The 27,032-nt window shown below is 41.8% G+C and overlaps 1 protein-coding gene across 1 annotated transcript in view; it reads left to right on the top strand.

The window, feature by feature from the left end:
• Positions 1-27,032, top strand: part of LOC139349888 (protocadherin-15-like) — a 170,447-nt gene that overhangs the window by 43,002 nt on the left and 100,413 nt on the right. Inside the window, exons 5-12 of the mRNA XM_070990928.1 lie at positions 5,825-5,985; positions 6,539-6,694; positions 11,138-11,257; positions 12,172-12,282; positions 16,294-16,464; positions 23,296-23,404; positions 24,399-24,511; positions 25,872-26,078. Of these exons, the coding sequence (XP_070847029.1) occupies positions 5,825-5,985; positions 6,539-6,694; positions 11,138-11,257; positions 12,172-12,282; positions 16,294-16,464; positions 23,296-23,404; positions 24,399-24,511; positions 25,872-26,078 (1,148 nt within the window). The remainder of the gene's footprint in view (positions 1-5,824; positions 5,986-6,538; positions 6,695-11,137; positions 11,258-12,171; positions 12,283-16,293; positions 16,465-23,295; positions 23,405-24,398; positions 24,512-25,871; positions 26,079-27,032) is intronic.

Genomic DNA, 27,032 nt, shown 5'->3' with positions numbered 1-27,032 from the left:
TGTGTTTATAGGAAGTTCAGAGGAGGTTATTCATGGAGGGATCACATTTTAATTGATGAGTTTAATCCTTACTTTGGTCACAAGTAAATTAAGGCTTATGTTGGCCTTGATGAAGGCCACTAAATCTTACGGGGGAAGGTGAAATGTACACAGACAAGTTGCTCCGAGTGGTTAAATCTCCCTCTTATCTCCAGCCCAAGAAACAGAAACCTGTCATAATGTTTGCCATGTCTGCTTTTGAATGAAGTTTTGAATTGTGAGTACTGATCACGGTAATCCTAACTGACAAAAAGAGATTAGCATAGCAACACCAGACAGAGAGGATAGCCGTCGCCTTCCATCCACCCAGCTGGCACGTCTATATTTACTGTGTTCTTCTACATGCTTCATTCAGAGGAGTGTTTACTGGATGTGCACATAAGCGTGGGACTGGTAATTACGTATCAGACTTTGTTTTGCATTTCCCACTTGCCACCCATGTTAGCTGCCCATGACAATTCTTTAGTGTGTGTTTGCTGAAATTAAATCGCTTATGTAAATGGAACATTCTTCATATCATAAGCAATATTGCAGCTCTCTGTGAAGCAGGTTAGCATTGACACAAGTGCCCAAGTTTGATTGAAGAAGTCCAGGAGACACAAAAGATCAAAAGTTCTTCAAAAAAAGGAATGACTGCTATTTCTAATATTTTGCATTTCTATCAATTTAAATGGAAAATAACATTATTATGGAATTTTACGCATCTTCAATGAAAAGAGGACTGTCTTTTACTGTCATATCTAATATTCCTTTTTTGAGTAATTTTAAATTTTTGCCTATTTTTAGCTGCATACTGAGTAGCAGCCCTGACCAAGTGTCTGCAGATACAACCATCACCCCCGCTTATCAGAGGTTGGGCAGTAGCCTGAGAGGCGAAACCCAGGGAATATAAAGTCAGCAAATCACTCAGCGCAGCTGGTTAAGCTTGATGCTGTTCACACACATAACAAAAGTTCACTCAGATGAGCTTATCAACATTTTATCAGCCCGTCTTTCTGGCTTTTTACAGCTAGACAGTACAAATTATGGTTTAGAGATATTTGCGTGAGTAAATCAAACTGAAAAGGTGAGGGGGATGTAAACTGGATTTTGAAAACACGTACAATTTTCAGAAAAAATTCACACTTGTTATTTGTGTTCACACAGAGATAGATTTGCTTGTAAGTGTGCATTTAATTGAGCGTTTTGCAATGGGATGATATTCAAATGTCGGGCAGCTACAGTCTCTGCTCACATGGTTGTATGTGTGCATATACGTGTGTGTGTATCTTATCGTGCAGCGACAATGTGTGTGTTGCGTGGTTTGTCTTTGTGCTGGTGTGTTCACTGTGTACACACTAAATGTACAAGTGTGTGTCTGTGCCTGTTTGTGCAGTAATCTTGCTAACAGGGCTGTTGAAGAATAATTTATTATTGGAATGGTTTGTATGCATAATGCCATATATTGCTCTGTGGCTGTGAAATAGTGTTACAGATTTAATAGAAAATCTCGCTTTAGGGTGATTATCTTGGGTTGGTGTTGGCAAAAGGGAGAGAGACTCGAGGAAGGAGGGGAGGAGGGAGAAGAGGAGGAAGAGGAGCAGAGTAACAAGATACAAGTTAGGGATTTTTTCCTCATAAAAGAAGCTAATATTCAAATTAGGGATATGATTTTTCTAATATCAAGTACGAGGGTGATGAGAATGAGTGGATAGGTGTGAGAGTGGAACACACACCTACATGCACAGAATCACACACACACACACACACACACACACACACACACACACACACACACACACATATATATAGCATAAGAGACTCCACTTTAGCAGGGGTCTTCATAATAACATCAAGTGCACAATAACATTCTCCTGATGCATTGAATGCATCACTTAGCAGATAACACAGCATACAAAATTAGATGTAATAGTACAGAATCATCTTTACTTACTGCTGTAGCGTTGTTACAGTACTGCTGTAAATGTAGTTAGCTTTGCTAATCTAGCTTGACCACCGATAATGCTGGAGGGGTCCTGAAGCCGAATGAAATACTATTATTCCATATGTGGATATAAACCTGTTCTAGCTATTATTTACAGCAGCAAAATGCAATATTTCAATAAGGTGGGGCTGCTGTGTATAACATAAATGAAAGAATGTGATCATTTCCTTGACATGTTTATTCTGAATTTGATGCAGCAACACATTTCAAACATGTCGGGACAGGAGCAACTAAAGACCACTAAAGTGGAATGCTCCAAAAACACCTGTTTGGAACATTCCACAGGTAAACAGGTTCATTGATAACAGGTGATAGCGTCATGATTGGGTATGGAATGGGCATCCTGGAAAGGGTCAGTCGTTCACAAGCAAGAATGGAACGAGGTTCAGCACTTTGTGAACACATGATTGTTGAAAGGATGTGTCAGCATGTACTTGAATAAACAGAAAATGTGTTCATGAAGACTCAATTATGACTATGGAAAGCTGCCTTTTTACCTTTCCTTTAACTTTCAGATGAAATGAAAAACACGACTGCCCTTGGCCTTTCTGAAAGACATACATTCATCCTCAACATACACTGCACATTTTTTAATTTGCTTTGGTGGATGTGCCTGGCCGGCTGTTCATGCAATTTGATTGAAGATGAACCTCAGTGTTGCTTAGCCAATGGAAACCCTTTACCCACTCTAGATGGGTTATCAGTTAGCCTCTGCAAGATGTTGTGTCAACACAAAACATTAATTAACCTTATGTCATACCAGACAAAATGAAAAAACTAAATATGTAATGCTAGAGTCTTGTGAGACTTGTACCTGTTTAAGACCACACGAGTCTCCTCACTGTGACTCATTTCTTGAACTTTTCATCCCTCTTGAGAAACTTTGTTAGCTCTAATTTTGGTCTCTGCCAACTTCTCAAAAAAATATCTGTCTTCACTGTGTTCGCCAGCTTGTCACTTGACTTTGCCCATGCAGTATGTAGTGTACAGTGGGTCTTTGAGCTTAAACTCAGTAGACCTGAGAGAACCTGCAGAGGCAGGTGATAATTGTTTCAGGGTTCATCAGTACGAGTGAACCCTTTCACATACAAGAAGTCCATTGTTAAAATGAAAAAAAAGTATTAGAGCATCGATGCTTTAATTGCAGCTCATTTGCCTTCCTTCAACATGACCAAACCTCGGCTAATGAATGAGTTTCTGTGGTTAAATTATGTTAGGTCAGATTCACTTCATGCAGGCATACATTCACTCCATTGCTTCTGTACTTCTACCTGCTGTGTACTGGTCCTCGCTCCTCTTTCATCCCCCCTGCAGGAGCTGAAGGTGCAGGTAGATGTAATGATCACTTCTCAGTCCATACCTCAGACCTGGCTGACACCCGAGCAGCGTCGCCACATTCGGCTAAATTAATGTCCTGTAAAAATTCTATTAATGCGCCGCCACAATGCTCATTTCCTCCTAATATTCTCTTTACTCTTTACTTCTATCAGCCTCTCATTCAACCCAATCTTTCTCAGCTCACTTTCCGCTGCTAGCCCTCTCATTTCTCTTGCCCTCTAATTGCTCTTTGTGCTTCTTTTTCTTGGACAGTTCCCTCTTTCTGCTGTCTGTGCTGCAGCGAGCACACACAATCACAGCTTCATGCAGTTCTGCCTGTGTGCTTTAACACACAGGTCAATTTAATCAGGTGCTGCCGAGTGCGGTGTTCAGTCACACTTCCTACTGTATGAAGTGAGGTCACTGTGCAAAGAGCCCATTTATATTAGACGGTGTATGGGATTAAATTAGAAACAGTCACACAATGTGTAGGCACTATCCGTCTCTTTCTTCACCGCCTGTACTGTACTGTACTTGTGTTTTTTTGTTTTGGTTTTTTTTTTAACTCATTTTGCATGACAGAAGCAGAAAACTAGAAGAGAGATAGCTGGAAGATGGCATGGACCGAACCTCTCCTAATGAATTCCATTTTCTATTCCATTTCTCATATAAAGAATCCAATTTCATTAAATTTCCCTGTTTATTTAACATCAGGGAATCACAGCAAGGCATTTGACACGGTTTCCATGGTAGCACAGAAGGCCATGACCCAATTTTATGTCTGGCAGATCAAGATATAAGATCATTCAGCGTGTGTGTGTGCGTGTGTGTGTGTGTGCAAACACACTGCTGGCCTCCTTAACTTTTTACAATCTGTCTTTATCCCTCGTTCTCTCTCCCGTCTGTTGCTCCACCTTTATCTCTCTCTCTCTTTCCCACACACACACACACACACACACAGCTTTGTATGCTCATTCGTGACGGTCCAGAGGTCAAGCTACCTCACAGCCAAATTTATTTGTGTGTGTGTTCGTACCCAGGTGAGCCGCTAACATCTGTTAAAGGGCAAAAGCCAAATGAAATTCTTCAGGAACTTTTGCTCTTTCTCCACTTACAGTCTTAATGTTGCACCCGTGTCAACACACACACAAGTACACACGGAAAATGGTGTTTTGAGCTAAAAACCTGCAGCGTCTAGCGATGTGTAGTTGTTTTCTCCTAGACATGCTTTTTGATTAATAATGCAGCGCGTGCGGCCTGATAATGGGTCTCTTATGATTTGGAGCTATTCTGAGTCAAGCAGTTACACTTTTTGCTTCTCTATTTTCTTCTTCTTCTTCCTTACATATTAAAATGACCCTCGACAGGTAATGGCAGCATATTTTCATCTTGGCAAGCAGACATTGGTTTATGAAACTCATTAAACACACAAATTAACTTCGCCAAGTGCAAATTAAATTACTCAGACCAAAGTTGCCCTTGAAATTTCTGAGATCCAGTATATTTAATCACATCTCAGGTGTGTGTGGGAGTTTTAATATTGAGATATTACCACAAAGAATTGGAGAATTCTCTGAAGTTTGGCATCAGCGCTCTGTTGTTGTTGGCACGCTCAATCACCAACAGAGTCAGGACGTTCATATGAAACAGATGTCTATCTGACTGTCCATCTGCTTCTTCTTCATCTCTTGAAACTTAGCTTCTCTGGCCCCTCGTCCTCCCCTCCTACAGTACCACTGTTTCCTGGCTTTGTGTCGATTGACAGAAAACATGCATGGCCTGAAAACGTACAGCCGACAGTTTCCATTCAGATCATGTCTCGTCCCCCTGTTTGTATTTCTCTGACTCTCCCCTTCAGTATTCCTCTCCTTTCCAAATGGCTTCTCCGCCCACATCTGACTGTGTTAAACGAATCAAGTTGTATCCCATCTGTGCCGACTGTCTTATTAAAATGTTTACTTTTATTGATTCTGAGTGGGGGGTAGTTTTGTGGAAAAAATTATGCAGATGAAAGCGTTGAAGTCATAAGAACATTTGTTGTATCCCGGCAGACCAGCTTTCTCTCTCTTTCTCTGAAATGTTGATCTTGTTTTGTGGTCCAGTTGGTCTTAAGTATTCCAGGTACTGTACACTGAAGACAGAGTAGCTTCCATAACTGACCTGCCATATTTAATTTAATCTTACAGAGTTCCACTTGCTTTGTACTCTCTCTCTCTCTTTATGTTTGTGTGCTTATTCTTCTAATTGACCTTGACCTTGGCTACAACCGTAACACAATTTCCTCGCATATATGATGAATGGAGATCATGAAGAAAAGCACCAGGTTCTCTTTGGGCTGTCTCTGTTTCCTGTTCTTTCACTAATAAAGTTTTATCTAAGACCATTTCTCTGCAGAAGTTATTTGAATTTTATTCTATTTCCAGGAACTCTAGACTTTATGTCGCTCTCTCCTCAGCTATGCAACTGTTTTTATTGTATTTTCAGGAACGTTATTGGTGGAGAACATGCAGATAAACGGCGTGGCTGAGGGGCCGGATCGTACCATCTCTCTGTCTCTAAGGGATAACTACGACCACTGGGTGATCCTTGACCCTTCCAAACAAGCTCTTTATCTCAACAGCACCGGCCGGGTTCTGGACAGAGACGTAAGGCGACTGAACTGTGTTATTTTAGTTTAGGGGGGGTCCAGCTCATTTTCTATCTTGCAGTGTCCTACCCTGCATATCTATTTTACTCATCTTGGCTTGGCTCCTCAATATCAGATAAGTAGAAACTGAAATCTTAATGAATGTGGCGTGTCACACAATCGCACAGGTATTACTACTGTTGCTGAAATAAAGAGCATATTTAATACAGCAGATGGAGATAATACCTCCTTGTTTCTTTGGCTTTTTGAATTGACCAGAGGATAAATATGGCAGACGCACATTTTCACGGCTCTCTAACTTTTCCTATCTATTGTAAGAAACTCAGAGAGTTTTAGCTCCAACTCAACAACCAGCCTCCTGCTGCAAAGTAATCCAGCAGATGTTCTTTAAAGTCTGATTTGGCACGAAAAGTATAGTACAAGATGCAGGCAGCCGTCTGTGCAATAGTTTGATTTATTTGGTTTTTATTTTCTGATTAATTATTTATTGGTACTGTACGATTGTAGCTTTTAACCACATATCTCTTCCCTCTGCTTTTTCCCCTCTCCAGCCCCCCTCGTATATTCAGTCCATCGTGGTTCAAGTTCAGTGCACCAATGAGCTGGTAGGCACTGTGATTTTACATGAAGTTCGCATCGTTGTTCGAGACCGCAATGACAACGCACCGCGTTTCCAACAGCCAAGATACTATGTCGCTGTCAGTGAGGTAAAACACACACACATACATGCACAGTAACACATATATGAGCACACACAACCTCTGTCTCTCACAGGCATGTAGTGAAAAAAAATCCATAAAAGTCAGTGCGGTGGAAATACTTTGCTGTCTTTTACTTAAATCAAGAGCCATTTGCTGCACTTATCCTGCAGTGCTGCTGTCTTTCGTGGTGGCAGGAACAGGACTCATGAGTCTGAGACTAGAGACCAGAGGGGGCAGAGAGCTACAGTCCAGTCCAGCATGAGGACAGTTGTGCTGCACCAAGCATTTCCCATGCTGCAATGGGGGTCATGTGTGGGGCTAACAAGGCCAGCGTTAGAGGCCGCATCCACACGGCGATGACCTGCACTCAGGAAATGTAGCCTGGCATAGGTGCATACTGCAATGCTTTTTAAATAAAACCACCACCAAACAGTATCATACATGGTGTTTTCCTGTCAAACTAAAGTTTAAGGGCAGTACTGTAAGCAGGGGAGAAGCAGGGTTTTTGGGGGCAGCCAAGAAAAGGATCTAAATCTGTTTTTCGGAGGCTTCCAGAATAGTCTTTAAGATGCCAATCCCACAGTTAGTGTGTCCTCCGGAGTCTTGGGGAGCAGATTTTAACTAGAGGAGGTTCAAACTTAAACTGGACAAGGATACATGTAGCCTGCTGCCAGCACAGAGCAAGGCGTACCCACTAGAATATCTCATTATACAGTCTTCCACAGCCTGTCCAACTCAATCTGTCTTCTCAGCCTCTCTTTCTCTCTTGGCCTCTCTCTTCTCTGCTCTCGCAGCTCTCCCTCCCCTCTCCCCCACGCCCATGCCCCCTCACCACTCCCAGATCTTCATTATGTCACCTTTTCTCAACCTCTCCACCTTTCCTCTGCCACACTCCATATATTTCTGGTTGTCTTTCCTCCTCCTCCTCCACCCCACCACCTTTTACAGCTCTCCAGTTTCTCATTACTCCCACTAAAATAATTCCATCCGTTCACTTCAACGACCACCATACAATTTAGGAGATGCATCGTAAAAAACTCTAAAATATGATGTCTGTGCCAGACCTAGGTAAATGTGGCGGTAATAATTTAAAAAAAGTGAATACATTTATTCTGATGTGGGTAATAATTAAGATTTGAGTGCAAGTCTGATCATTAGGCAGACAGCTATTGTCTAATTCACTCCTGTTGCCCCCAGAACTCCAGCCACCTAATGCATTATATTTAATATTGAGTGACTGACTCAGGAGCTTATCCTGCTTTATCTTCATTAAACCTGCTTTTACTTGTCTATTACTAACAGTTATTGAGTGCAGGAAATTGAGGCTGACAGATAAGAGAGACAGTATAGTCATTTATAAGAACGGCGTGGACACAATTTATGGGTTCACTGTGAAAGTTTCTGGGGACAAGGTGATCCTTGTGGCTGATTTCATAAGTTGGCCCCGGTGCCTGAGTCTGGAGTTGTTTCATTAGGGCCGTATCCAAAAGTGGCAAACTGACAGGATGAGTTGTTCTGAAGACCATTGTTGGATCAGTGGGAGGCAGAGATAACCCTGTTGAGGGAAATGATGAAACAAATCATTGGTGCAGCAGCTAAATTAAACTTAATCTCAAATGTTTCTCGTGCTGCGTGGAGATTAGACTCCTGTTTTGACACATAATCACAGAAAATACAGCACGGCTATTTATGGTTGGCAAAGTTCTTCCTTTCATGTGCTGTGGCGAGTGTTCAGCTGTCAGGTTAAGAATTTCTCTCTTTTGTTTTGTTTTTTTCTTGTCTTTTGCTGTTGAATGAGTAATCTTGTTGCACATGTGCAGGTGACAGTGGTTTCATTTTGGACTAAAGTCATACTTAGGCCAAAATTTTAGGCCTGATTCAAATCTTAATAATAAAAGATTAGTTGGTAAATTGGGGGAAATACAACCACAGCTGAGGAGACAATTCAGTTAACAACAAAGTGCTCCACACCAATCACATCAATCAAGAATTAAGTACAAGTGACACACACCTCATATTACTAAGATTTGTTCAGAGGCTATGAAGGACCTCTGGGCATTGCAGGTGTGCAAAGGTTGTTTTTCAACAGTTACTGTCCCTGGATGTTTCTATTCATTTACAACTGCTAGCCAGTCACCATTAATAGCTACTTGTTGGTGAATCCTCTTGTTTGCTCTGAAATCAAACATCATTCCTCATTTTTCTTGGTATTGAGAGAAAGAAAACTAGCATCCTAAGTTACAAACTCACTCACACATCCGTCATACTTTGTTTCATATTCACTGATCAAACCAACAATCACTGTATCATCAGCAAATTGAACTTTGAAAGCATCAGATGAGTTAGCCCTGCATTGGTTTGTATAAGGCATTAATAGAACTGGAGAGATAACAGTCCCTTGTGGGGCCCTGGGTTTGTAATAATAGAGGAGGACACTGCAGCATTTACTGTGATGCATCAGTCAAAAAGGACTGATGATTCTGCCGTTCATCTCTAACTGTAACAGCCTTTCCATTAAAATATGTGGGCCGAAATTCAAAACAATACATACAAAAGAGCATCCTCTGTGCTCTTAACGCTATTCTCTCAAGACTCTTCATCACTGTAGATTTAGGACGACAGGACGGTAATCATTTCAGATCTGTGGTTTTGATGTTTTGGGGACAGGCATTGTAAGTGGAGATTTCCAGGCAGGAGTATGTGATCCGAAACAAAACAAAGCTCCTTAGTTTATCATTTGGTGATCATGATACATGTCATTCGTATAACATTGTCCACACCAACTATAGTTTGAGCTCAACCAAGCTCTCACTGGTATCTGTGAAGATGCCCCATGATGTACAGTCCAAACATGTTCTCAGACAATCCGCTGACTCATCTTTCCATGTCTGGCTGGTTCTTGACTGAGGCTTGCTGGTTTTAAGCTGCTGTTTACAGAGAGGGATCAGGTAGGTTATTGGTGATTTTAGATGCCACCTGTCATGCATCTTTTATGCTGCCAAAGCACAGGTCAAGTGTCCTCTCACCTCTTGTGGCACAGATAATATACTGATATGAGGCAGTACATCTTCTTTGGAACAGCCATTGAAATCCCGCAATATGAATCAGGAGCAGCGTTTTCCAACCTAACCACAGTATCATATATTACATCTGCAGCAGCCCGAGCATTCACTCCTGAATGAATATAGACAACAGTAATAAATAACTGTCCAAACTCCCCAAGGAGACAGAAGGGTCTAAGTGACAGGAGCAGAAGCTCAATATCCTCAGAACAATGTGACTCCTCCAGTGTGTAGTTCTTTTACGGTCTCTTTATTTAGAGACGGTCAATACACAGACCTTCACCTGCTTTGATCCCCATCACCGGTGGATCCCCGTGATTACAGGATCACTTAGCTCTGCTTCAAGAAATGGGGAATTTTCAATTGTATTCTGAAATACCTCACAGCCGCCTGAAGCTTCATCAGTTGCTTGGGGAGAGAGCTTGTGTTTGCAGCGGCTGTTTGTAGAGGTGGCCTGCTACCACAGGCCCAGACCCTCCATCACACTAATGCACCCCAACCACTCTGCCTTCTTGCTGCTGATGTATCCGCTCGTCTATTGCACTCTCTCTGCAGTTCCAGGGAGGCATTGTTAAAGTCATCATACTGCCTCAACTGCCAAAGTTGTTCCCAGATTTGCTGCAGAATGCTGTGCAAGTGTGCTCTCCTGTTGTGTCGGCAGCAGCAGCAGATAGAAAACAAACATGTGCCATTAGATACATCTTTAGCGCCTTTCATGCATTTAAGGCATCGGACAATCAGTGGCACCTGTAGCTGATGTCATGCTTTGATTACAGGCAACAAAATGCACAAAAATAATAAAATAAATGGGAAGTAGGAAAGCAGGAGGTGGTAATCTCAGAAGTCAGAGACCAAAATTAGGATATACATGCTTTCTTTTTGCTTGAGATGGACAAGCACTCTTAACATACATGATTTTCCATTACCCAATGTCCTGTCTTTATCTAAAACTTCTATTTGATGGGGCAGTGAGGTGTGACAAACATTCGCTGTAGTGATAGAGAGAGACTGAAGCACAGAAAGTTCGACAAACCGTGCTGCCTGTGTTTTTTATCTCCAGAGCCTCCTCGAGCCCCATTTGAGCACAATGAACATAAAACTGCAAATCATTTTCTGCTTGTTTTGTAGAGACAGTGGGGTATCAAAATCCCTTACATCCAGAGGCATGTGAGGAGTTTTTAATGCCCCCACCACCACCACCACCACCACCATCTCTGCCACCTACAGATAGAAGATGTTTGCATGACACTGTCAGGAAGACAAGACACAACAATACACAATAGAAGCTGTTTGATATCAGTGGTACAGAGTGTTAAAGTCTTTGACATCATGGCGTGTGAGCTTGTAGACAAAGACTTCAAATTCTCTGCCTCTGTTGTGTTTTCAGCTGACACCAGTAGGAACCACCATCTTCTCTGGTTTCTGGGGGAACAATGGAGCAGCAGACATTGATGATGGTCCTAATGGGCAGATAGAGTACACCATCCAGTACAACCCAAAAGACCCGGTAGGTTATCCATTTGTTACTACAGGCCTTTACAGACAAATAGAAAGCAACCAGCCACAAGTGTTTCAGTGACTGAATTCAACACATCAGTTAATGGAGAAGCTCAGAGTCAAACATCTGAGCAGCAACCTCTGTAATATCGATTAAGATGAGATCAGGGTCCTTTCCAGAGTCATGGATGTCCTTCAGCTGGAGAGCCGGGAGCTAAAACACCACTACAAAGCTCTGATCTCAGCTGAGAGGACAGACCAAGAGGCCATGCTCCTGGAAAATGTGGAGCTGAAGAATGAGCGTCAGAAGTCTGAGGCTGTGAACTCCCACGAGCTGAGCTGAGAAAAGGTGGCCTGCCCCTCAGCAGCTGAAAAGAAAACCTTTCACCGAAAGGCAGATGCTTGTCACTGAGCTCACCGTGGCCACGCAGGAGTGGACCCCAACAAAGAACTCCAGAGAGAGACGTGAGGATTCAGGCAGAGACAGAAAAGCTGGAGGTTGTGGAGATCGCTGAGGCTGCGTTCAGCTGAGCTCAAATCTGAGGAAACCAAACAGGATCAGCTTTATCATGAGCTGCAGCACGTGCTCCAGAAAGAAAAGGACTTGAGGAACCGGCAGAGACGGAAAACCACAGGGACTTTGAGATCCAGGAGGCCTTTTGTTAAGAGTTCTGCCAACAGCTCCAGAGAGAGAAATTCCTCTTGACTCCTTGTTATATCTTGTTTTTTGTTCCCATATTACCAGTCTCATAGAAATTCATCAATCTTTAGCTGTGAAGCTTCTCTGCTCATTATAACTCAGTATAAAATTAAAATCATATTCTTGGAAGCCTGAGAGAGGAATACTAAAAAAGTGAAAAATTAATTGCTGACCCTGCGAGTGACTCACGCTGTGTTTCTAATGTATATGTGTGTGTGTTTCAGACAACAAACAGAACCTTTGACATCCCGCTGACCCTGTTTGGCGCCGTAGTTCTCAGAGAAAGGCTCAACTACGAGGAGATAACTCGATACCTGGTCATCATACAGGCAAATGTAAGCGCTATTTAGTTTTTTTATTTTACTGCAGTTGTATCTATGTCTGGGCTATTAGCTATCAACAATAAATTCTGAGTATGATGCATTGTGTTTTCATATAACATAAAGAGTAGACATTTTTGAAAAGTTCTGGTTTTCATCTGAGAACTATTATAAAGGATGTCTGGAGAAACTGTTTCCTGCCTGAGTGGGAGTGTAGTCTGCAGCCTAGAGTGTTGTTATGTTTATGGAGTTTTTATTATCATGATAACACTGCTGTTACACAGCCTTAGACCGTTTCTTCTCTGTTGAGTCAGCCTTAAGAGAACTATAAGCAGGTCCTTAATTATCACTAATGTCTTTGTTAATGTAATTGCATCCCTCCTTTTATTTCACTGCACTCCCTTTATATATATTTATATAAGTGGTCTATAATAGCTATTTTCACTCAACATACAAAACCGACTCATGGGGGAATGGTGGGAGACATTTGAAAGATCTCACCGAGGCATGAAAGAAAATTGTTTAAGTTGCTGATTGTGCCAGTTTTTCAACCTTGCTTACAAAAACGTTCTCAACAGAGGATTCTGGCAAATATTCACATGCCTCAAGGCCCATTTACTCTGAAAGCATTATTAAAAGTCATCAGTATACTGAAAGATTAATGCGTTTCTGACTGCTTGAAAGCCGACGTAGTCACGATTCATGTGAATACAATATTAAGAGTGTTTGGAGGGACTATGAATTTGCTGAATATAAAATCTTAGAAAAGACTTAGTAACCTTGTGAAACCTAGGAAAAACATCCTTGGCTGACCTTATCAGGGGTACTGTTACATGAGAAAAAAAGAAGAAGCAGTGATTTAGTGTGCCACATAATTATATTACCTAATCTTAGCAATTTATGTAACAGAATGATGATATCTACTTGCTACAGCCAGGACAAGGTTCTCTTAGCTTAGCTTAAAGACTGGAAGCAAAGGGAGGCAGCTAGCTAGCCTGGTTCTGTCATGCTATAAGTTCACATTGCTAAAGGCATTTGAGCTAACTGTGTTCCACAGTTAAGAAATAACATGCTAGCTAGCTAATTCTTGACTCATTTTTGGTCTGATAAAATATAAATTCATCAAATTCAGCGCCCCATATCGCTATTTTCCAAGCTACACGTAATACAGCTTCTATGCTTACACTAGACATCCACTGGACATACTGTAAGACATAGCACTCTGGCTAGCTAATTCTTGTCCCATCTGTTCTCTGACAAGCAGTAAATTTATCAAATTCATGTTGCTGTTTTCCAGGCTATTGTAGTGCCATATTCACAGGAATTCATAGGTGCTGTTTCCATCTAAAGTGGGTTGTTAAAAAGATAGACAAAAGCTTGCTGTTTAGCCGGATTTCAGTCTTTATGCTAAGCTAATACATGTAAAGTACATGGAGCAATATCCATCTTCCTATCAAATTCTTGGCCAGACAGTGATAAGAGCATTTCCCCAAATGTCAACCTATTCAGTCAAGCCAAACAACATATCTTAACAATTTAACTTGTCTGGAAAAAATGTTGATATGTTTGTTATTATTTCTGAAAGCTACAGCGGCAAACAACACATGTGGAGATGAAATAATTTAAAACCTGCAATGTAGGCAGAGTTTGAATAATTGCAAAATACAAATACAATATTGGTGTTATTTTGTACTGCGGAGGCTCCTCTCTGCTGTCACCATCTAGTTTACATTTCCTCAGTTATTTTGCAATGCATCCAGTATATAATTAGATTCTTTGTGGTGTCAGTCGCTGCTTGAAATTAAGTGCTGTCCTGGTTATGAAAGACACCCCACAAAAACATGGGTGTTACAGTGAAGTGTGAGAGGCACCATGTTTTGAAGAGATTATTTCCTGGCAGAAACCTCCATTTCTTTCCTTTGGTGTCAGGTGATTGACACTAAGGAGAGCTCAATGCAATGCAGCGATGAAGAAACACTGAGGCTCAGGTGCAATTAAATAAGAGTAAAACACAAAGTTTAACAAAACCTAATTAAGGTTTTGTGCTTATTATCTGGTTTGGCCAGTTTTCAAGTTCGTGGAACACAAAAAGAGTTTAATTGCAAAAAAACAGTTTTTCTGAATGGAAGGAAACAAGTCTTGATATCTCCCACAATGCTGCCTGATATCCAGACACAAACACATACAATGAGAAGTTGCTGGGAATCTAGATGCAAAGCATGAAATAGCAGATATTATGTTTATGTTTTTCGTTTGCATTGATTTCTCAATTGCAGAGAGTTTTCGGTTTCCTGTAGATTCCCTGATTTGGCTATTTTGTTCTGAGAGCTTTACAAAATTACAAAAAAAAAAAGGTTTGTGTATATCTTAATTATCTTGAAATAAAAACTGAAAAACACAGCAGTTATAATGAACATTCAGATGAATAAGCCTGTTAAGTGTTTCCTGTGAATTTGGTGAGCAGCTACCTTTGTACATAATTGGATGGTGGATACTTCACCAAAAGCAAAAAGTGGCAGTGGATTTAAAAATATGTTCACAAAGGTGTGATTGCACATTCATGCCTAAGTAGAAATAAAAGTTTGTGAATAGCTTTACTTCCAGTGTCTGACTTGGACTCAGTGCCTTTCAACTAGCGCGCTGAAATTGAACGAGGGCCTCAATCAAACGCAGGTATTTCAGCGTAGGGTTGCCTCTTCCTCCAGATAGAAAAGTTTTAAATAGAGTTTTAAATGGCCAAGAAAATAGATATGAAAACTTTAAAACTATACATAGACATGGCACCACGGTGTGTAATTTATTGATGACGTGTTTTAGTGTGAGTAAATACAAGATGCAGGATGTGAATTTAAGTGAGTAAATGACACATTTTGTTTCCGGTTGATTTTTAAGTACAAATGTATCAGGAACCCAAACCAAGTGACACAAACCTCAAAGCATGAACCGACAACTTGATGACAACTTAAACAACTTGAATTTAGAGAAATCCACTTCCGGCATCTCTGTAGTTGTCTGTATTCTGAAAGCACGACAAATGTTTTTTTGGAGGCGTCCATCTTGGTTTGGACTCAGGAATGACATCATTCCCAGCTCTGACTTCCAACTTCCGAATCAAGTGAATGCACCATTAAATCCAGTATTGTAACTTAATTTAGCGTATTTATGCTGCTTTCCAGTCAACTTTTTCCAGCAGGAGGTCTGAAATTTTTGAGGTCCAAGTTGCCTGGAAGGTGGCATTAGAGCAAAGAGGAGAACAGTGGGGCCATTTTTTCAGGCTTTTACTGAAAGGCTGAACACTGTGGAAATAAAAATGTGGATTTAGGGAATACAGTGGTTGGTTTCACCTCAGGCAAACTGACAGACAGTAAACACCTGTGAGATCACCAAAATATGGATATGCAACCATACGGAGGGCAGGAATGGTTTAGGAAGTGCACCAACTGCAACTATGATGTTAACATTAAAGTATTTTACACAAGTATAAACAGAAGTCAGGAACTTTCTTTAGATGTAAATACTTGTGGAAATGAGATGAAAGATTCCCTGCGCTGACTAAGTCAGCCCAGCAATATGTACACTTTGAGGACAAATTTGTTACTAATGGATTAGCAACAATTAAATAACTGTGCATGACTCACCTTCATCATGGATATAATTAATCTGTGGTTCGAGATTGGGATGACTTTTTAAACATATTTGCCATTGAGTCCAATAAAAATGGTTTAGCACTTGAACCAGTTATTAATTCATTAGAAGTCTGTTTATTTGCGCTTGATGAGGTATAAAAGAAGATAAATGATATGAATGAAGATGGTAAGTAATGCAGACACCAGCCTTTGAAGGCATGGAGAGATCCCTGCAGCTTTGTTGGCTTGATTTTCTGAAAATATTCAGCGGGACTGTGTCGAGGACACTTTCTATTCAAGACACTGAGATAAAGATATGCAAATATCAAAATAAGAAAGTGCAAGTAAGACAGAGGAATATCATCCGAAATTAAAATAAAAGCTCTCTCTGTCCTTCTAGGACCGAGCCCCTTATCCAAGTGAGCGCCGCACAGCCACCACCACTCTGACTGTGGACGTACTGGATGGCGATGACCTGGGCCCCATGTTTCTACCTTGTACGCTTGTAGGAAGCACCCGTGACTGTAGCCCCATCACATATAGAGCGAACGTACTGGAGCTGACTGAGCCCGTAAGTGTGTGGCTCTTTTCTACCTCTATTACATACTGTTTTATATTTGTGTTTATGGTGCAGAGGGCATGTTTCTACCTGTGTCTGTGTGACTGTGTGTACTGGTGCTTTACCTGCTGTCATCAGCAGACAAAGGTATTTCTCATCATTTTGTATGCTTCTTTTATACATACCCATATTTCACTGTTTAAAATTAGACCTTGGAGAACTGTTATTTATTCAAACAATTTCTCAGCCCCTTGAAATTCAGTAAAATCTAATTCTTTCAGCTCGTAACAGATGGTTGAAAAACTTAGCAAGGGCAATTTTCCAACTTAATTTCAGTAACTCTTATAATAATGCTTCAAAATGAGACCTCGTTCAGCCCTGGATTTCTTTTTTTGTTCGTGTTGTTTTTCAAATTGAGCTTTCAAACATTACATAACGTGTCTGTGTCACGCCGGCAGTTAAGGTGAAAATGTGAGACTGTTTATTCAGCTTGACATTTAAAACTTTTGTCGCATTAAACTAGCCAATAAGGAATAGGATCAAAGGCTGAAATCATCCATGTGTCAAGAGTATGTGCTCTTGTGCTGAATGTGATCTCCAGCAGAAACTATGATAAGGTTTCACCAACAATTAGCATCATCTGAAACAAGAGCACTGACATTTTAATAATAGAATGGTTTCACATAATGAGGCCTGTACACTTCAAAACAGGAAGAATATATTTACATGATTGCATCCATAGAGATGATATAACCATATTTATTTGTTACTGTGTTACGGGTGATTTTCTTGTCTTTTGAGATTATAGCAAGTCTCCTGAAAAAGATCTGTACTGTTTCTTTAAACTTAAATTATGGGTCACAGAATTATGTCCTTTAACTCCGTAATTAAGGGGAAAACGAGCGTACTTAATGGACATGAAGTTAAAGTTAGTCTGTTATTCCTGACAGATTGTACTGTAATTCTCTTGTGTAGTCTTATTTAAAAGTGAGTCTGCAACACCAGGGCACGTATTTATGCTTACACAGCTGAATATATCATTTTCCATTTGTATCGCGGGCATTTAGCTGATGCTGTTATCCACAGCGACTTACAATACCACTTTGTAAATGAGACAAAGTTGCTGCAGGCAAAATCCTCAACTCTGACAAGTCAGCAGAGCATTCATCCCTTACCGCACACAGGCGCACACACACGCACACCCTTGATGGCGACGAGTTAGCGGTGCGTTCATGCCCCACACATACACCTGCACACACATGCCCTTAACAGTGTCAAGGCAGTGGAGCGGTCATGCCTAACTGGACATTGTTTACTTCATCTCTTTTCTCATACTGAGATCTTTGTCACACATGCGCACACATGCTCACTTTCCTCCAGACACACTGAGGGAACTCTTTCTCTCTTTCTTATCGCTCCTCGCTCACACATACACTCTCGCAGGCAAGCACACACACACCTCTCTCCAGGCCGGGAGAGATGCAGCAAGGAACAGCAGGAGTAAATCAACTTTACACCTTGTGGTTTTGAGAAGGAGCAAGTGTACGCAGACAAGGACAGTGTTTAAGATGTAGAGGTGGTGGTGGTGTGTTTGGTTGTGTATGTGTGTGTGAGTTGGGGGGGGGGATCAAACAGGGGGAAGGTAAAGGCAGATACACAGAGAAGGAATGCCGGGAAGATACTTGAGGGGTTTTAAAATCTGAAGGGATGCTTAAAACACGTTGCATCAAACACAAGACCGTTTCTCACTTGTCAATTTGCTCTCAATACACAACTGCTGCTGACTCCGCATGCTCCATTGATTCGAGTTGTTATAATCGTACAACACAGCACAGCAGTGAAGAAAAAGGGGATCACTCAGACAAACGCAGTTTGCTCTGCTCCTCCTGTCTGCTGGTGATTTTCCCTCTTTGAACGAGACTGTGATCCCTGGTCACTGCAGGCGCTGGGACATTTGTAGCTGCCGCTTTAAAGCTCGCGTTTTAGGAGACCCGATGACCTTTTTCACAGCGGACATTATCAAAGCAGGAGAAGCGTAACTGTACTTAAATTTAATGATGGCTCTGTCCCGTGCACTTTTGCAGCCCTTGCATTGTACATGCTGGCTCATTGGCACAGCTTCATCGGGCATCGTTAACAGAGCACTTGTTAATGTTATTAGTAACACCTGTGCTTCTCCTGCTGTGACAAGTCAAAATATTTGCTGTGAGAAGGTCTACGAATAAAATCTGGACTCATAAAACTCTTGATTGTGACCAAGCCTCCTTTTTGTAGTTGCCCTACTGTCCATCCTGACAATGCTTTATGAACAGGAGACAGGCTGACCTGACTATTTAATGTTCTCTGTGTTAGGAATTAAACTTTAATGGGGGACTCTTTGTTGTTTAATGTCTTCTGTAGCTCTGAAGGAAGCTCTCCAAAGTCTGAGAATAACCTGTAAGACAAACTGCAGGGCATGCACTTCGGAAGACATGTGCGGTCACCAGGCAGGAAGGGTTTAACAAAAGATGCTACTGAATTGCATTATGGGAAATGCAGGATACACTGTTCCTGGAGCTTGATCCATTGTGTGCCTTGAGGCAATGAAATATGAACCACTTTCAGTCTGAATAAGGCATCCATGAGTTTGAAGGCTCATCAGGCAGCAAGACCATGCACAGCGCTTACGATGAAGGATTTTACAACTCTTGAAACATATCACAGGGGCAATAATTGTCTTCTCCATCTGGATGATCCGAAGGTATTATCATCAGAACAATGCTACACTGTGCACAGTATTCAGCCTGGACTGTGCAGGTTGAATACTCTGTGACACCTCTGCTGCCAATGTAGTGGTCTCATTAAAATGAATAAGTAGACTGCAGCAGCTTGAATGGTGTCAAAAGCAACATCCACCATAGCTCGACGGATTAGCCACATATAGATAATCAAACAATCATTCACTTTAATCAAACAATTTCAGGTCATTTAAATAAATACGAGTTTATGCCAACAGCCTGATCTCCCCTGTTAGGTTCGCCTGACTGCACCTCTCTCTATTCAAAGCAGCTGTCTCTTGGGGGCCCCGTTTGATTGGTTAAGACTAGACTTCAGAGCAATCCAACGTGAGAAGAGAACATTCTGCTTGAATGAACCCCAGCATAGTGAATGTAGTTTACACTCAGGGTTCATGTTGGCCCCCCTCAAATTGTCATTGAAGAGAAAAGAGAATGGAGAATGGAGGACAAGAGGATGGATGGATGGATGGATGGATGGATGGATGGATGGATGGATGGATGGATGGATGGATGGATGGATGGATGCTGTTGCTGGGGTATAAGAAAGATGAGGAGGTGAAGTGAGGAGAGGAGAGAACCAAGAGGAGAGTCAAGGCACCATAATAGTTTGAGTCCTAATCAGACTGATAAGACATGACAACCTCGGAGCCTCAGAGCCAACATAACTATTCTCTCTCTGTGTCTTTCTCCCTCCCTCCCTCCCTCCCTCCCTTTCCTCTCTCTCTCTCTCTCTCTCTCTCTCTCTCTCTCTCTCTCTCTCTCTCTCTCTCTCTCTCTCTCTCTCTCTCTCTCTCTCTCTCACACACACACACACACACACACACACACACACACACACACACACACACACACACACACCAATATGATGGTCATTTATGCCATGGAGTTGGCTGTCAGGCCACGTTCACACATCCACTTCAAAAACGTTGCTGCCTCTGCAACTCAGATGTATGGCTGTGAGGGAAACATAGATTATTGAACAATACAGTAAACAACTTTCCCAAGACCTGACCAATCCCTTTACGTCAGACCGACAATTGAGACAATTGATTGGCTACAAGTTACATAAAGAAGAGCGGAGCATCAAAGACAAATCGATGCATGCTGTAACTTTATTTTGTTGCTGCTTTCAATATGGGCTGCAACTTTGCAGCACTGCGGTGCACTGCATTGTGGACACAGCCTTCTGTTATTTTTTTATGTGATGGGGGAGTGCTGTGTCTCCGCTGCGCCAGGAAGAACGTAGCTTAGTGGTTGACACAAAGTCTCACCTGATCGCTCGACACCCTCAGGGGCTTTTCCCTCCTTTATTGATCCCCTCACTAGTCTCAGGATCAGCCACCTGCTTGCACAGCTGCTACTTATTTGCTCATTAGTTCCCCAATTTCTATAAAAGGCAGTTTCCCCACACACATTTGCCAGTTGCTGTTGCCTTGTTGTTGTAGTGGCTGAGCTTTTCATGTTGGCTTGATACCTGTTGCCCACATTCTGCCTGCTGATTCTGCAGTGTTTGCTGGCCTGATCCTGCCTGCCTGCGTGTGTCTGACAGTAAGCCTTGAAAGCCCAGTGAGCAAAGAGGCTTTTAACATTACCTGCCAAGCTTGTTGTGTGTGCTTAGGGGTCTGCATTTTGGGCCTGTATCATTAGCTGAGTTCAGTTTTGTCAGGCTGCTCTCTTTGAATCATCTGCATTTACTAAACTTGAAAATGTAGATTACTGACCTAACACAGTAGCTCACTCTAATAACCCCAGTGTGGTCAAGTCTGGACCATAGACTGTGGAAAACATGGACACACTCTCTCGTGACATCACCCACAGGTTTCTGAAGACCCATTGTGAAGCTCAGTGACAGTTTGGCAGTGCCTGACTCCCGGCTAATCCAATCCCAACAAGTGGGTTGTATAAAGATTCACTCCACAGTTATTGATAATGAATGAAAATAATTGTTCATTGGAGCCACAGTTCCTTACAGTTCCTTGACCTTGGCACAGCTAAGTGGAATGCAGCCATTATTATTGTTATTAATTGCGCTCATGTTTGACCACTCAAAATGTCCTTGCACCATCCCTTTATAATAATAACATAAGAAAGTACAGCTGTTAGTGTTTCCAAGGTTAGAGATGGAAACTACAGGTGTAACTGTGTACGCAATTTAAAAGCTTGTGTGAAAGAATAAAAGAGATTTTGATGAATGCCTGATGAAAACATCCGGGCTGAAGTGCTGCGTATATGTCCTGATTTAAAGCCAGACTCTGTTCAAAGTGAAGTGCTGTGCTTTTAGCACTCTTCTTAGAAAGGCAGAAGCACACAAGTTAAACAAAGGTTGAACCTTCCAAAACGTACAAGTGTAAAAATGTGAAGTGGATGTCTGAAGGAAGGAGGTCAAATGTCTTTATGGAGTGGATGATCAGGCCGCTCAAGGATCAAATTAGCATTTCTCAGGACAAGACTGAAATAAATGTATTGAAGCCGAGCTTGTTGTATAACAGTCACTTTTTCTGTCCAGCTCGGCCAGCTTTGCCTCCAAAAGCTACATCACAAAACAAAGTAAATCCAGCATTTCCCTTCTTGCTGTTTGGCCATTTTGAAAAGCAGTGCTTATCTAAAAACACACATTATCAATGATAGACATTATTTACAGTATCAGAAACAAATTCAGTGCCCGCATCCAATTTGTTCGAGTGTGTGATTCCTGTGACGGTCTCAGACATCATATCTTCTTTTTTTTGGGACACTTATCCTGAGCTTGTATCGCTAAACAAAGCTGTCAGTGCTTTCCATCCATTGTGAGGTGCTGTTTAGAATGATTGTCGCTATTAATAACAAAAGCTATAGTATCAGTATCTCTCAGTGTCTCCCTCTGACTCTCCTTTTCTTCTGTGCTGCATTTACATCTCTCTCGCCTCCTTGTTTACCCTCACGCCCTGGCTGATTCATCTCCCTTCTATATATTTACACCCTCTTTTACTCCACTTCATTACTCGCCATAACTTCTTCTCTGTCCGCGTCTCCTCCTCCCTCCTCTCCTCCCTCGGCAACAGGAGATATAGCTCTATGATGGCACATAGATGTTTAAGTGCTGCATGACAGGTGCAGTGGTAAAGTGTTGTATCATAGCTTGTGTACTATTGTGTACAGTGCTTATTTAAGTGTGTTAGGGATTGTAGATTTTATGCTATACAGTAGGTGTGTAATGTTTCTCCCATCAGGGGTCTTCATATTCCCCACACCTCAGCATATTACACTAGTATAAGTCAACGTTATAGCCCGGCCACACTGGCTACAGATACGGCTCCACACATGCAGATTCGTTAAGTGTGTGTGTGTGTGTGTGTGTGTGTGTGTGTGTGTGTGTGTGTGTGTGTGTGTGTGTGTGTGTACACAGAGTAGACTGACATTTATTAATTGAATGGGTACAATAAATATACACAATTCGAACAGGTCCTGTTAATCTCTGTATTTTTCTGCACTCTATCACTTTTCTTCTTTGCACACATACAATATGCAGACGTTGATGTGTTGCTGTGCACGTGCATGCGTGCTCCACATGCGATTTAAAGTGTGCCACCGTGTCTTTTTGCCAGCAATTGATTTTCCTGCCCTGCAGCATTCGGTTTAACTTCACTTGTTTTGCTGGCATGCTCAGAGCTTGTTGTTACATAAATAAATAGCATAGGCAAAGCTTTTCTTCATACCGTAGAACAGACCACCAGGAAATGGCTTTTTTAATATCTTTCCCTTTTTTTCTGTTAGCTGTTGCTTTAAGCAGTAGCTGCTTTTGTTAGAAATGCTCACTCGGCTGGGTTGAAACAGTTTAAAGGTGGAAGTGATCAATTGTGACTTGAACTGCTGAAGATGTTATAAGTTTGCTTGTTTGATTCCTTCTTTCTTTGTCTCCTTTTCTCTTCTTCCGTTTTCTCATAAGCCATAATGTTCTTACTGCCGCTGTCGTGCAAGTTTGCCATTACTGTACTGCTGTTTGTGCTGGTTCTGACATATATCTGTTATGTTACATTTGTAGGTAGTTGCTGTGATATTCAACGCTTCTGTTTTGTTCTGTTTCCAGAATAAGGTGAACCCCCTCAATGTGACCCCACCCATTCAAGCTGTGGACCAGGACAGAAACATACAGCCTCCCTCTGACAGGCCAGGGATACTGTACAGCATCCTCATTGGTAGGTTTACATTTTTACAGCAGAGCAGCACTGTATGAACTAATTATTTACAGGATGCTAACCAGTTTGCAAAAGGGAGAAGATGCTTGCAAAAGTTACAAGGATGACATTGTCTTCGCATTTAATGCTTCGTAAGTGCCTTAGATTGAAAGTGATTTATAAGAGTAACACTGGACCATCGCTGCAAAAACATCTTGATTACTGTCTGAAATTGCAAAACGCAGAGTCACAAAAGACACTGACTTTTATTCATGAGGATCTGCATAGTCCGTTAAAAGGTGCTGACATGACTTGACACAGACTTGATTACATTTCCCAGACTCCTCCTGTGAAACTAATCTCTGTCTGAGTAAGGATTATGAGAGACAGTGTCACAAGGGGCAAAACAAAAAAAAAGGAAAAAAAAAAATGAATTAGTAGCAGCTGAGGGTCGGCTGAGTAAGCTTCACTTTTTAAAGATTGTCGTTTTAGCTCCAGAGGCCTTCGTCAGACAATATGTGGACAGGATTTGGTAATTGCTCTGGACAACAACAGTATTTCAAAGGACAGACTGTTGCTAAGTTGCAAGCGGAACATCGCCTCGATTCTCGGACACAGGGACATAAGAAGAAGCGCTCGCACAGACATCAGCAACCACAGCTGTGGGGGGGGGGCATGCTGTCCTGTGCACGTGTTGCTGCTCCCATCACCACAACTTGATTTCCCTGCAGAGCAAGGCAGCAATCCAAAGCACCATATATGTATGTGTGTTTGTGCATCCCTACCTGTGGAGAGCAGAGATGAGAAAACTGGGCACATTAGCCATGCCTCTCCTGTCTCCCCCCTCCCTCCCACTGTCTCTTTAATACTCCCCCTAGACACCCACCAGACAAACTTATATTGATTCTTAAACCAATTACTCCCCCTCTTTCTCCCACCCACGCACTATCCCATTTTTGGATATTTTCTTTTTTACTGTTTGTATCTCATTGCCTGCTCTCCCTCGCTCTCTCAGGCAAACCAGAGTCCTATGCAGAATATTTCAGCTTGAACAGAACTACAGCGGAGCTGCTGCTGCTGAAGCCCGTCGACAGAGAACTCCACCACAGATTTGATCTGGTTATTAAGGTGAGAAACAGAGGAGCTGCAAACAGGGGAACTTTAGTTTCTCCCAGCCTCCCTCCTCAGTGTGCAGTGCTTTATTTGTAACCCTCAAATATCCATCAAGCCTTTGATCAGTAAATCTGCAAGCTTAAATAAAGACTAAATGTTCCTCCTTAATGTATTTATTTGGTGCTTCCTGTTTTCTGTCAACCAAAGCCTGCCATGGATGTATTAAATGCCAGTAATTGTAAAGCATTAAGACCCATCCCATGCTGCGTGATGGTGTTTTTTGTCTCAATTAGGCACTTAATGGAATTACACCACCAAGCATACATCAGGTTCTGCTCAACTTAAATTGAAAATGCAATTTTTCTTCCATAGGATGTTTTTGCTGTCGTTAGAGGCTTGTGTGGATCAATCTGTACGTGTGGACAGATACTGGGTTTATGAAATGATATTGCATTCGGTGTACCTTTGGGATGGTAAAGCACCTGGACCCCACGTTAAGGAATGAATGAGGGGAGGAGGAGGGGGAAGGGACACAAAACGCAACATGAATGAGATGTAGAGGACAATGGCGAACAGGAATAAGTGGCAAACAGAAGAGAAGACACTTATACAGGCAATCAAGTAGTTATATAGTTGTGTGTTTTAGATTAACTTTAATAAACTTGGGTGCAGGAGAATTGAAGGGGTGGCGTCGAGGGATAGACGTGAGACAAGGATTCTGTGGGCTGACAGCCAATGTGACAACAAGCTTTTATGGGGTCTCACACACACACACACACACACACACACACACACACACACATACAACCCCTGAGTGGGATTAAAATCACTGACCAGCGCAGGGAATGTTAAACTCACTCCACCTCCTCTAGAGAAATAAATTCAGTCCAAAATGGGCTTCAGTAGTTCTTTGAAGTAAAAGCCAACTTTGTATTTATGCCACACTACACGCAATTCTTTTGTTTATCCCATCAGCCTAATTTACTAACAATAAAATGGCAAAAAGCAACCCTAAATTTGTTGTTTTTTCTCCAATAAAATTTGGTCTTGAGGGAAATTGCTTCTGTTTCAAAAAGTGGCAGATTGATAAAAACTGACTCAACAGTGATTAATGACTCAACCCCACCAAAAATTGCAATCCATTCATATCCATCTTTGCACAGAAGAAAGCACACAGGCTTTGTTTGCTGTTAAAGCCAAATTCTAAGACTGGCAATAGAGCATTTCTCAGAGCTTAGTTGACTGCTTTCTTATCATATATTTATTATGTGAAGGATTATCATTAAATAGCACTTGTGCAGCGGGAGCAGTGGCTGGAGTACAGAAGGCGACGCAGCACAGCCAAAACCATCAGTCATTTCTCCTCTGCCTTCAGGCAGAGCAGGACAATGGCCACCCCTTGCCAGCTTTTGCCAACCTCCAAATCGAAGTTCTGGATGAAAACAACCAAGCACCCTACTTCCTGGAGACCAGTTACCATGGCTACATCAGTGAAGCATCACCAGTGGGAGCCACCGTAGCGAGCAACGCCAGCCTGTCTGCACCGCTGGCCATCGTAGCCCTGGATAACGATGTGGAGGAGGTGAGGACGAAAGCATACAGGGCTGTCGCTGAATTAAAGACGTTTGGGCTGATAAATACTCGTGTTGTGATCAAGTTGTAACAGTCAGAGTGAGTCTCCTGTAAATGCAGAGAACAATGGAGAAGTTACTTAAGAGGTTATCAAAATGTCATAGCTTTAATATGCTAATATACACATCACTCTTTTACCTTTCTACAGCTGCATCAATTGTACATTAACTGAATTAATTTTAGTATAAATGAAAGCCTTCTATATATTTTTATATTCTTCCACATTGTGTGTGTGTTATGCTGTATCCCTCTGCCTCATGAGGAGGTATAGGGCTGTGATTTGTTGCATGGTGAATGATTTGTTGCATCTATTTCATTTCTAGCTGACAGCCAATGACATGCCTGTAGGTATCATCATATGACTTTGCTCTCTCTTTCTGTTCCTTCTTCTCCTTTTGCTGCTCCAAATCTTACGCTGGTTTGGTCGACAAAGATAGCAATACCATACTTTGTCACAATTGCTGAGTTTTGATTAGAAAGCTGCTGTTTGGGGGACACAGAACAAGCACTTTGAAACTCTCCTAATCCATCATTATATATATTTCAAACACAATTAAATCACCATGTTAACAACAGTAGCTGTCTACTAAAGAGGAGGTGCCGTACAGGATTGAAGGATGGAGCCATCGAAGTGGCTGTTTCAGCCCTTCTTTTTGTGCTACTGAATCTCCACTTTGTGCCTTGCTTGCAGTGTGTGAAGTGCCCTATCTAATTTCCCTGTGAATCCAGATGGTAAACCCATTTCGCTCTTAAATTGCCTCTCAGTGATAATGTAAGAATTTACAGTGCTGCACCGTTGTTATCGCCGATGCGTTCCCAAGAGCTTAGTTTGTTTAAGATGTAGCATCGGCGTTTTCACAAAACAAGCTTTGGTTCATTGCTTCCTAAAAGACCCCCACAGCAG

Source organism: Chaetodon trifascialis, chromosome 21 (genome assembly GCF_039877785.1).
Source record: "Chaetodon trifascialis isolate fChaTrf1 chromosome 21, fChaTrf1.hap1, whole genome shotgun sequence".
NCBI classification, from domain to species: Eukaryota; Metazoa; Chordata; class Actinopteri; order Chaetodontiformes; family Chaetodontidae; genus Chaetodon; species Chaetodon trifascialis.
The sequence above is the reverse complement of the archived record's forward strand: the minus strand, read 5'-3'. Positions and strand labels throughout refer to the sequence as shown.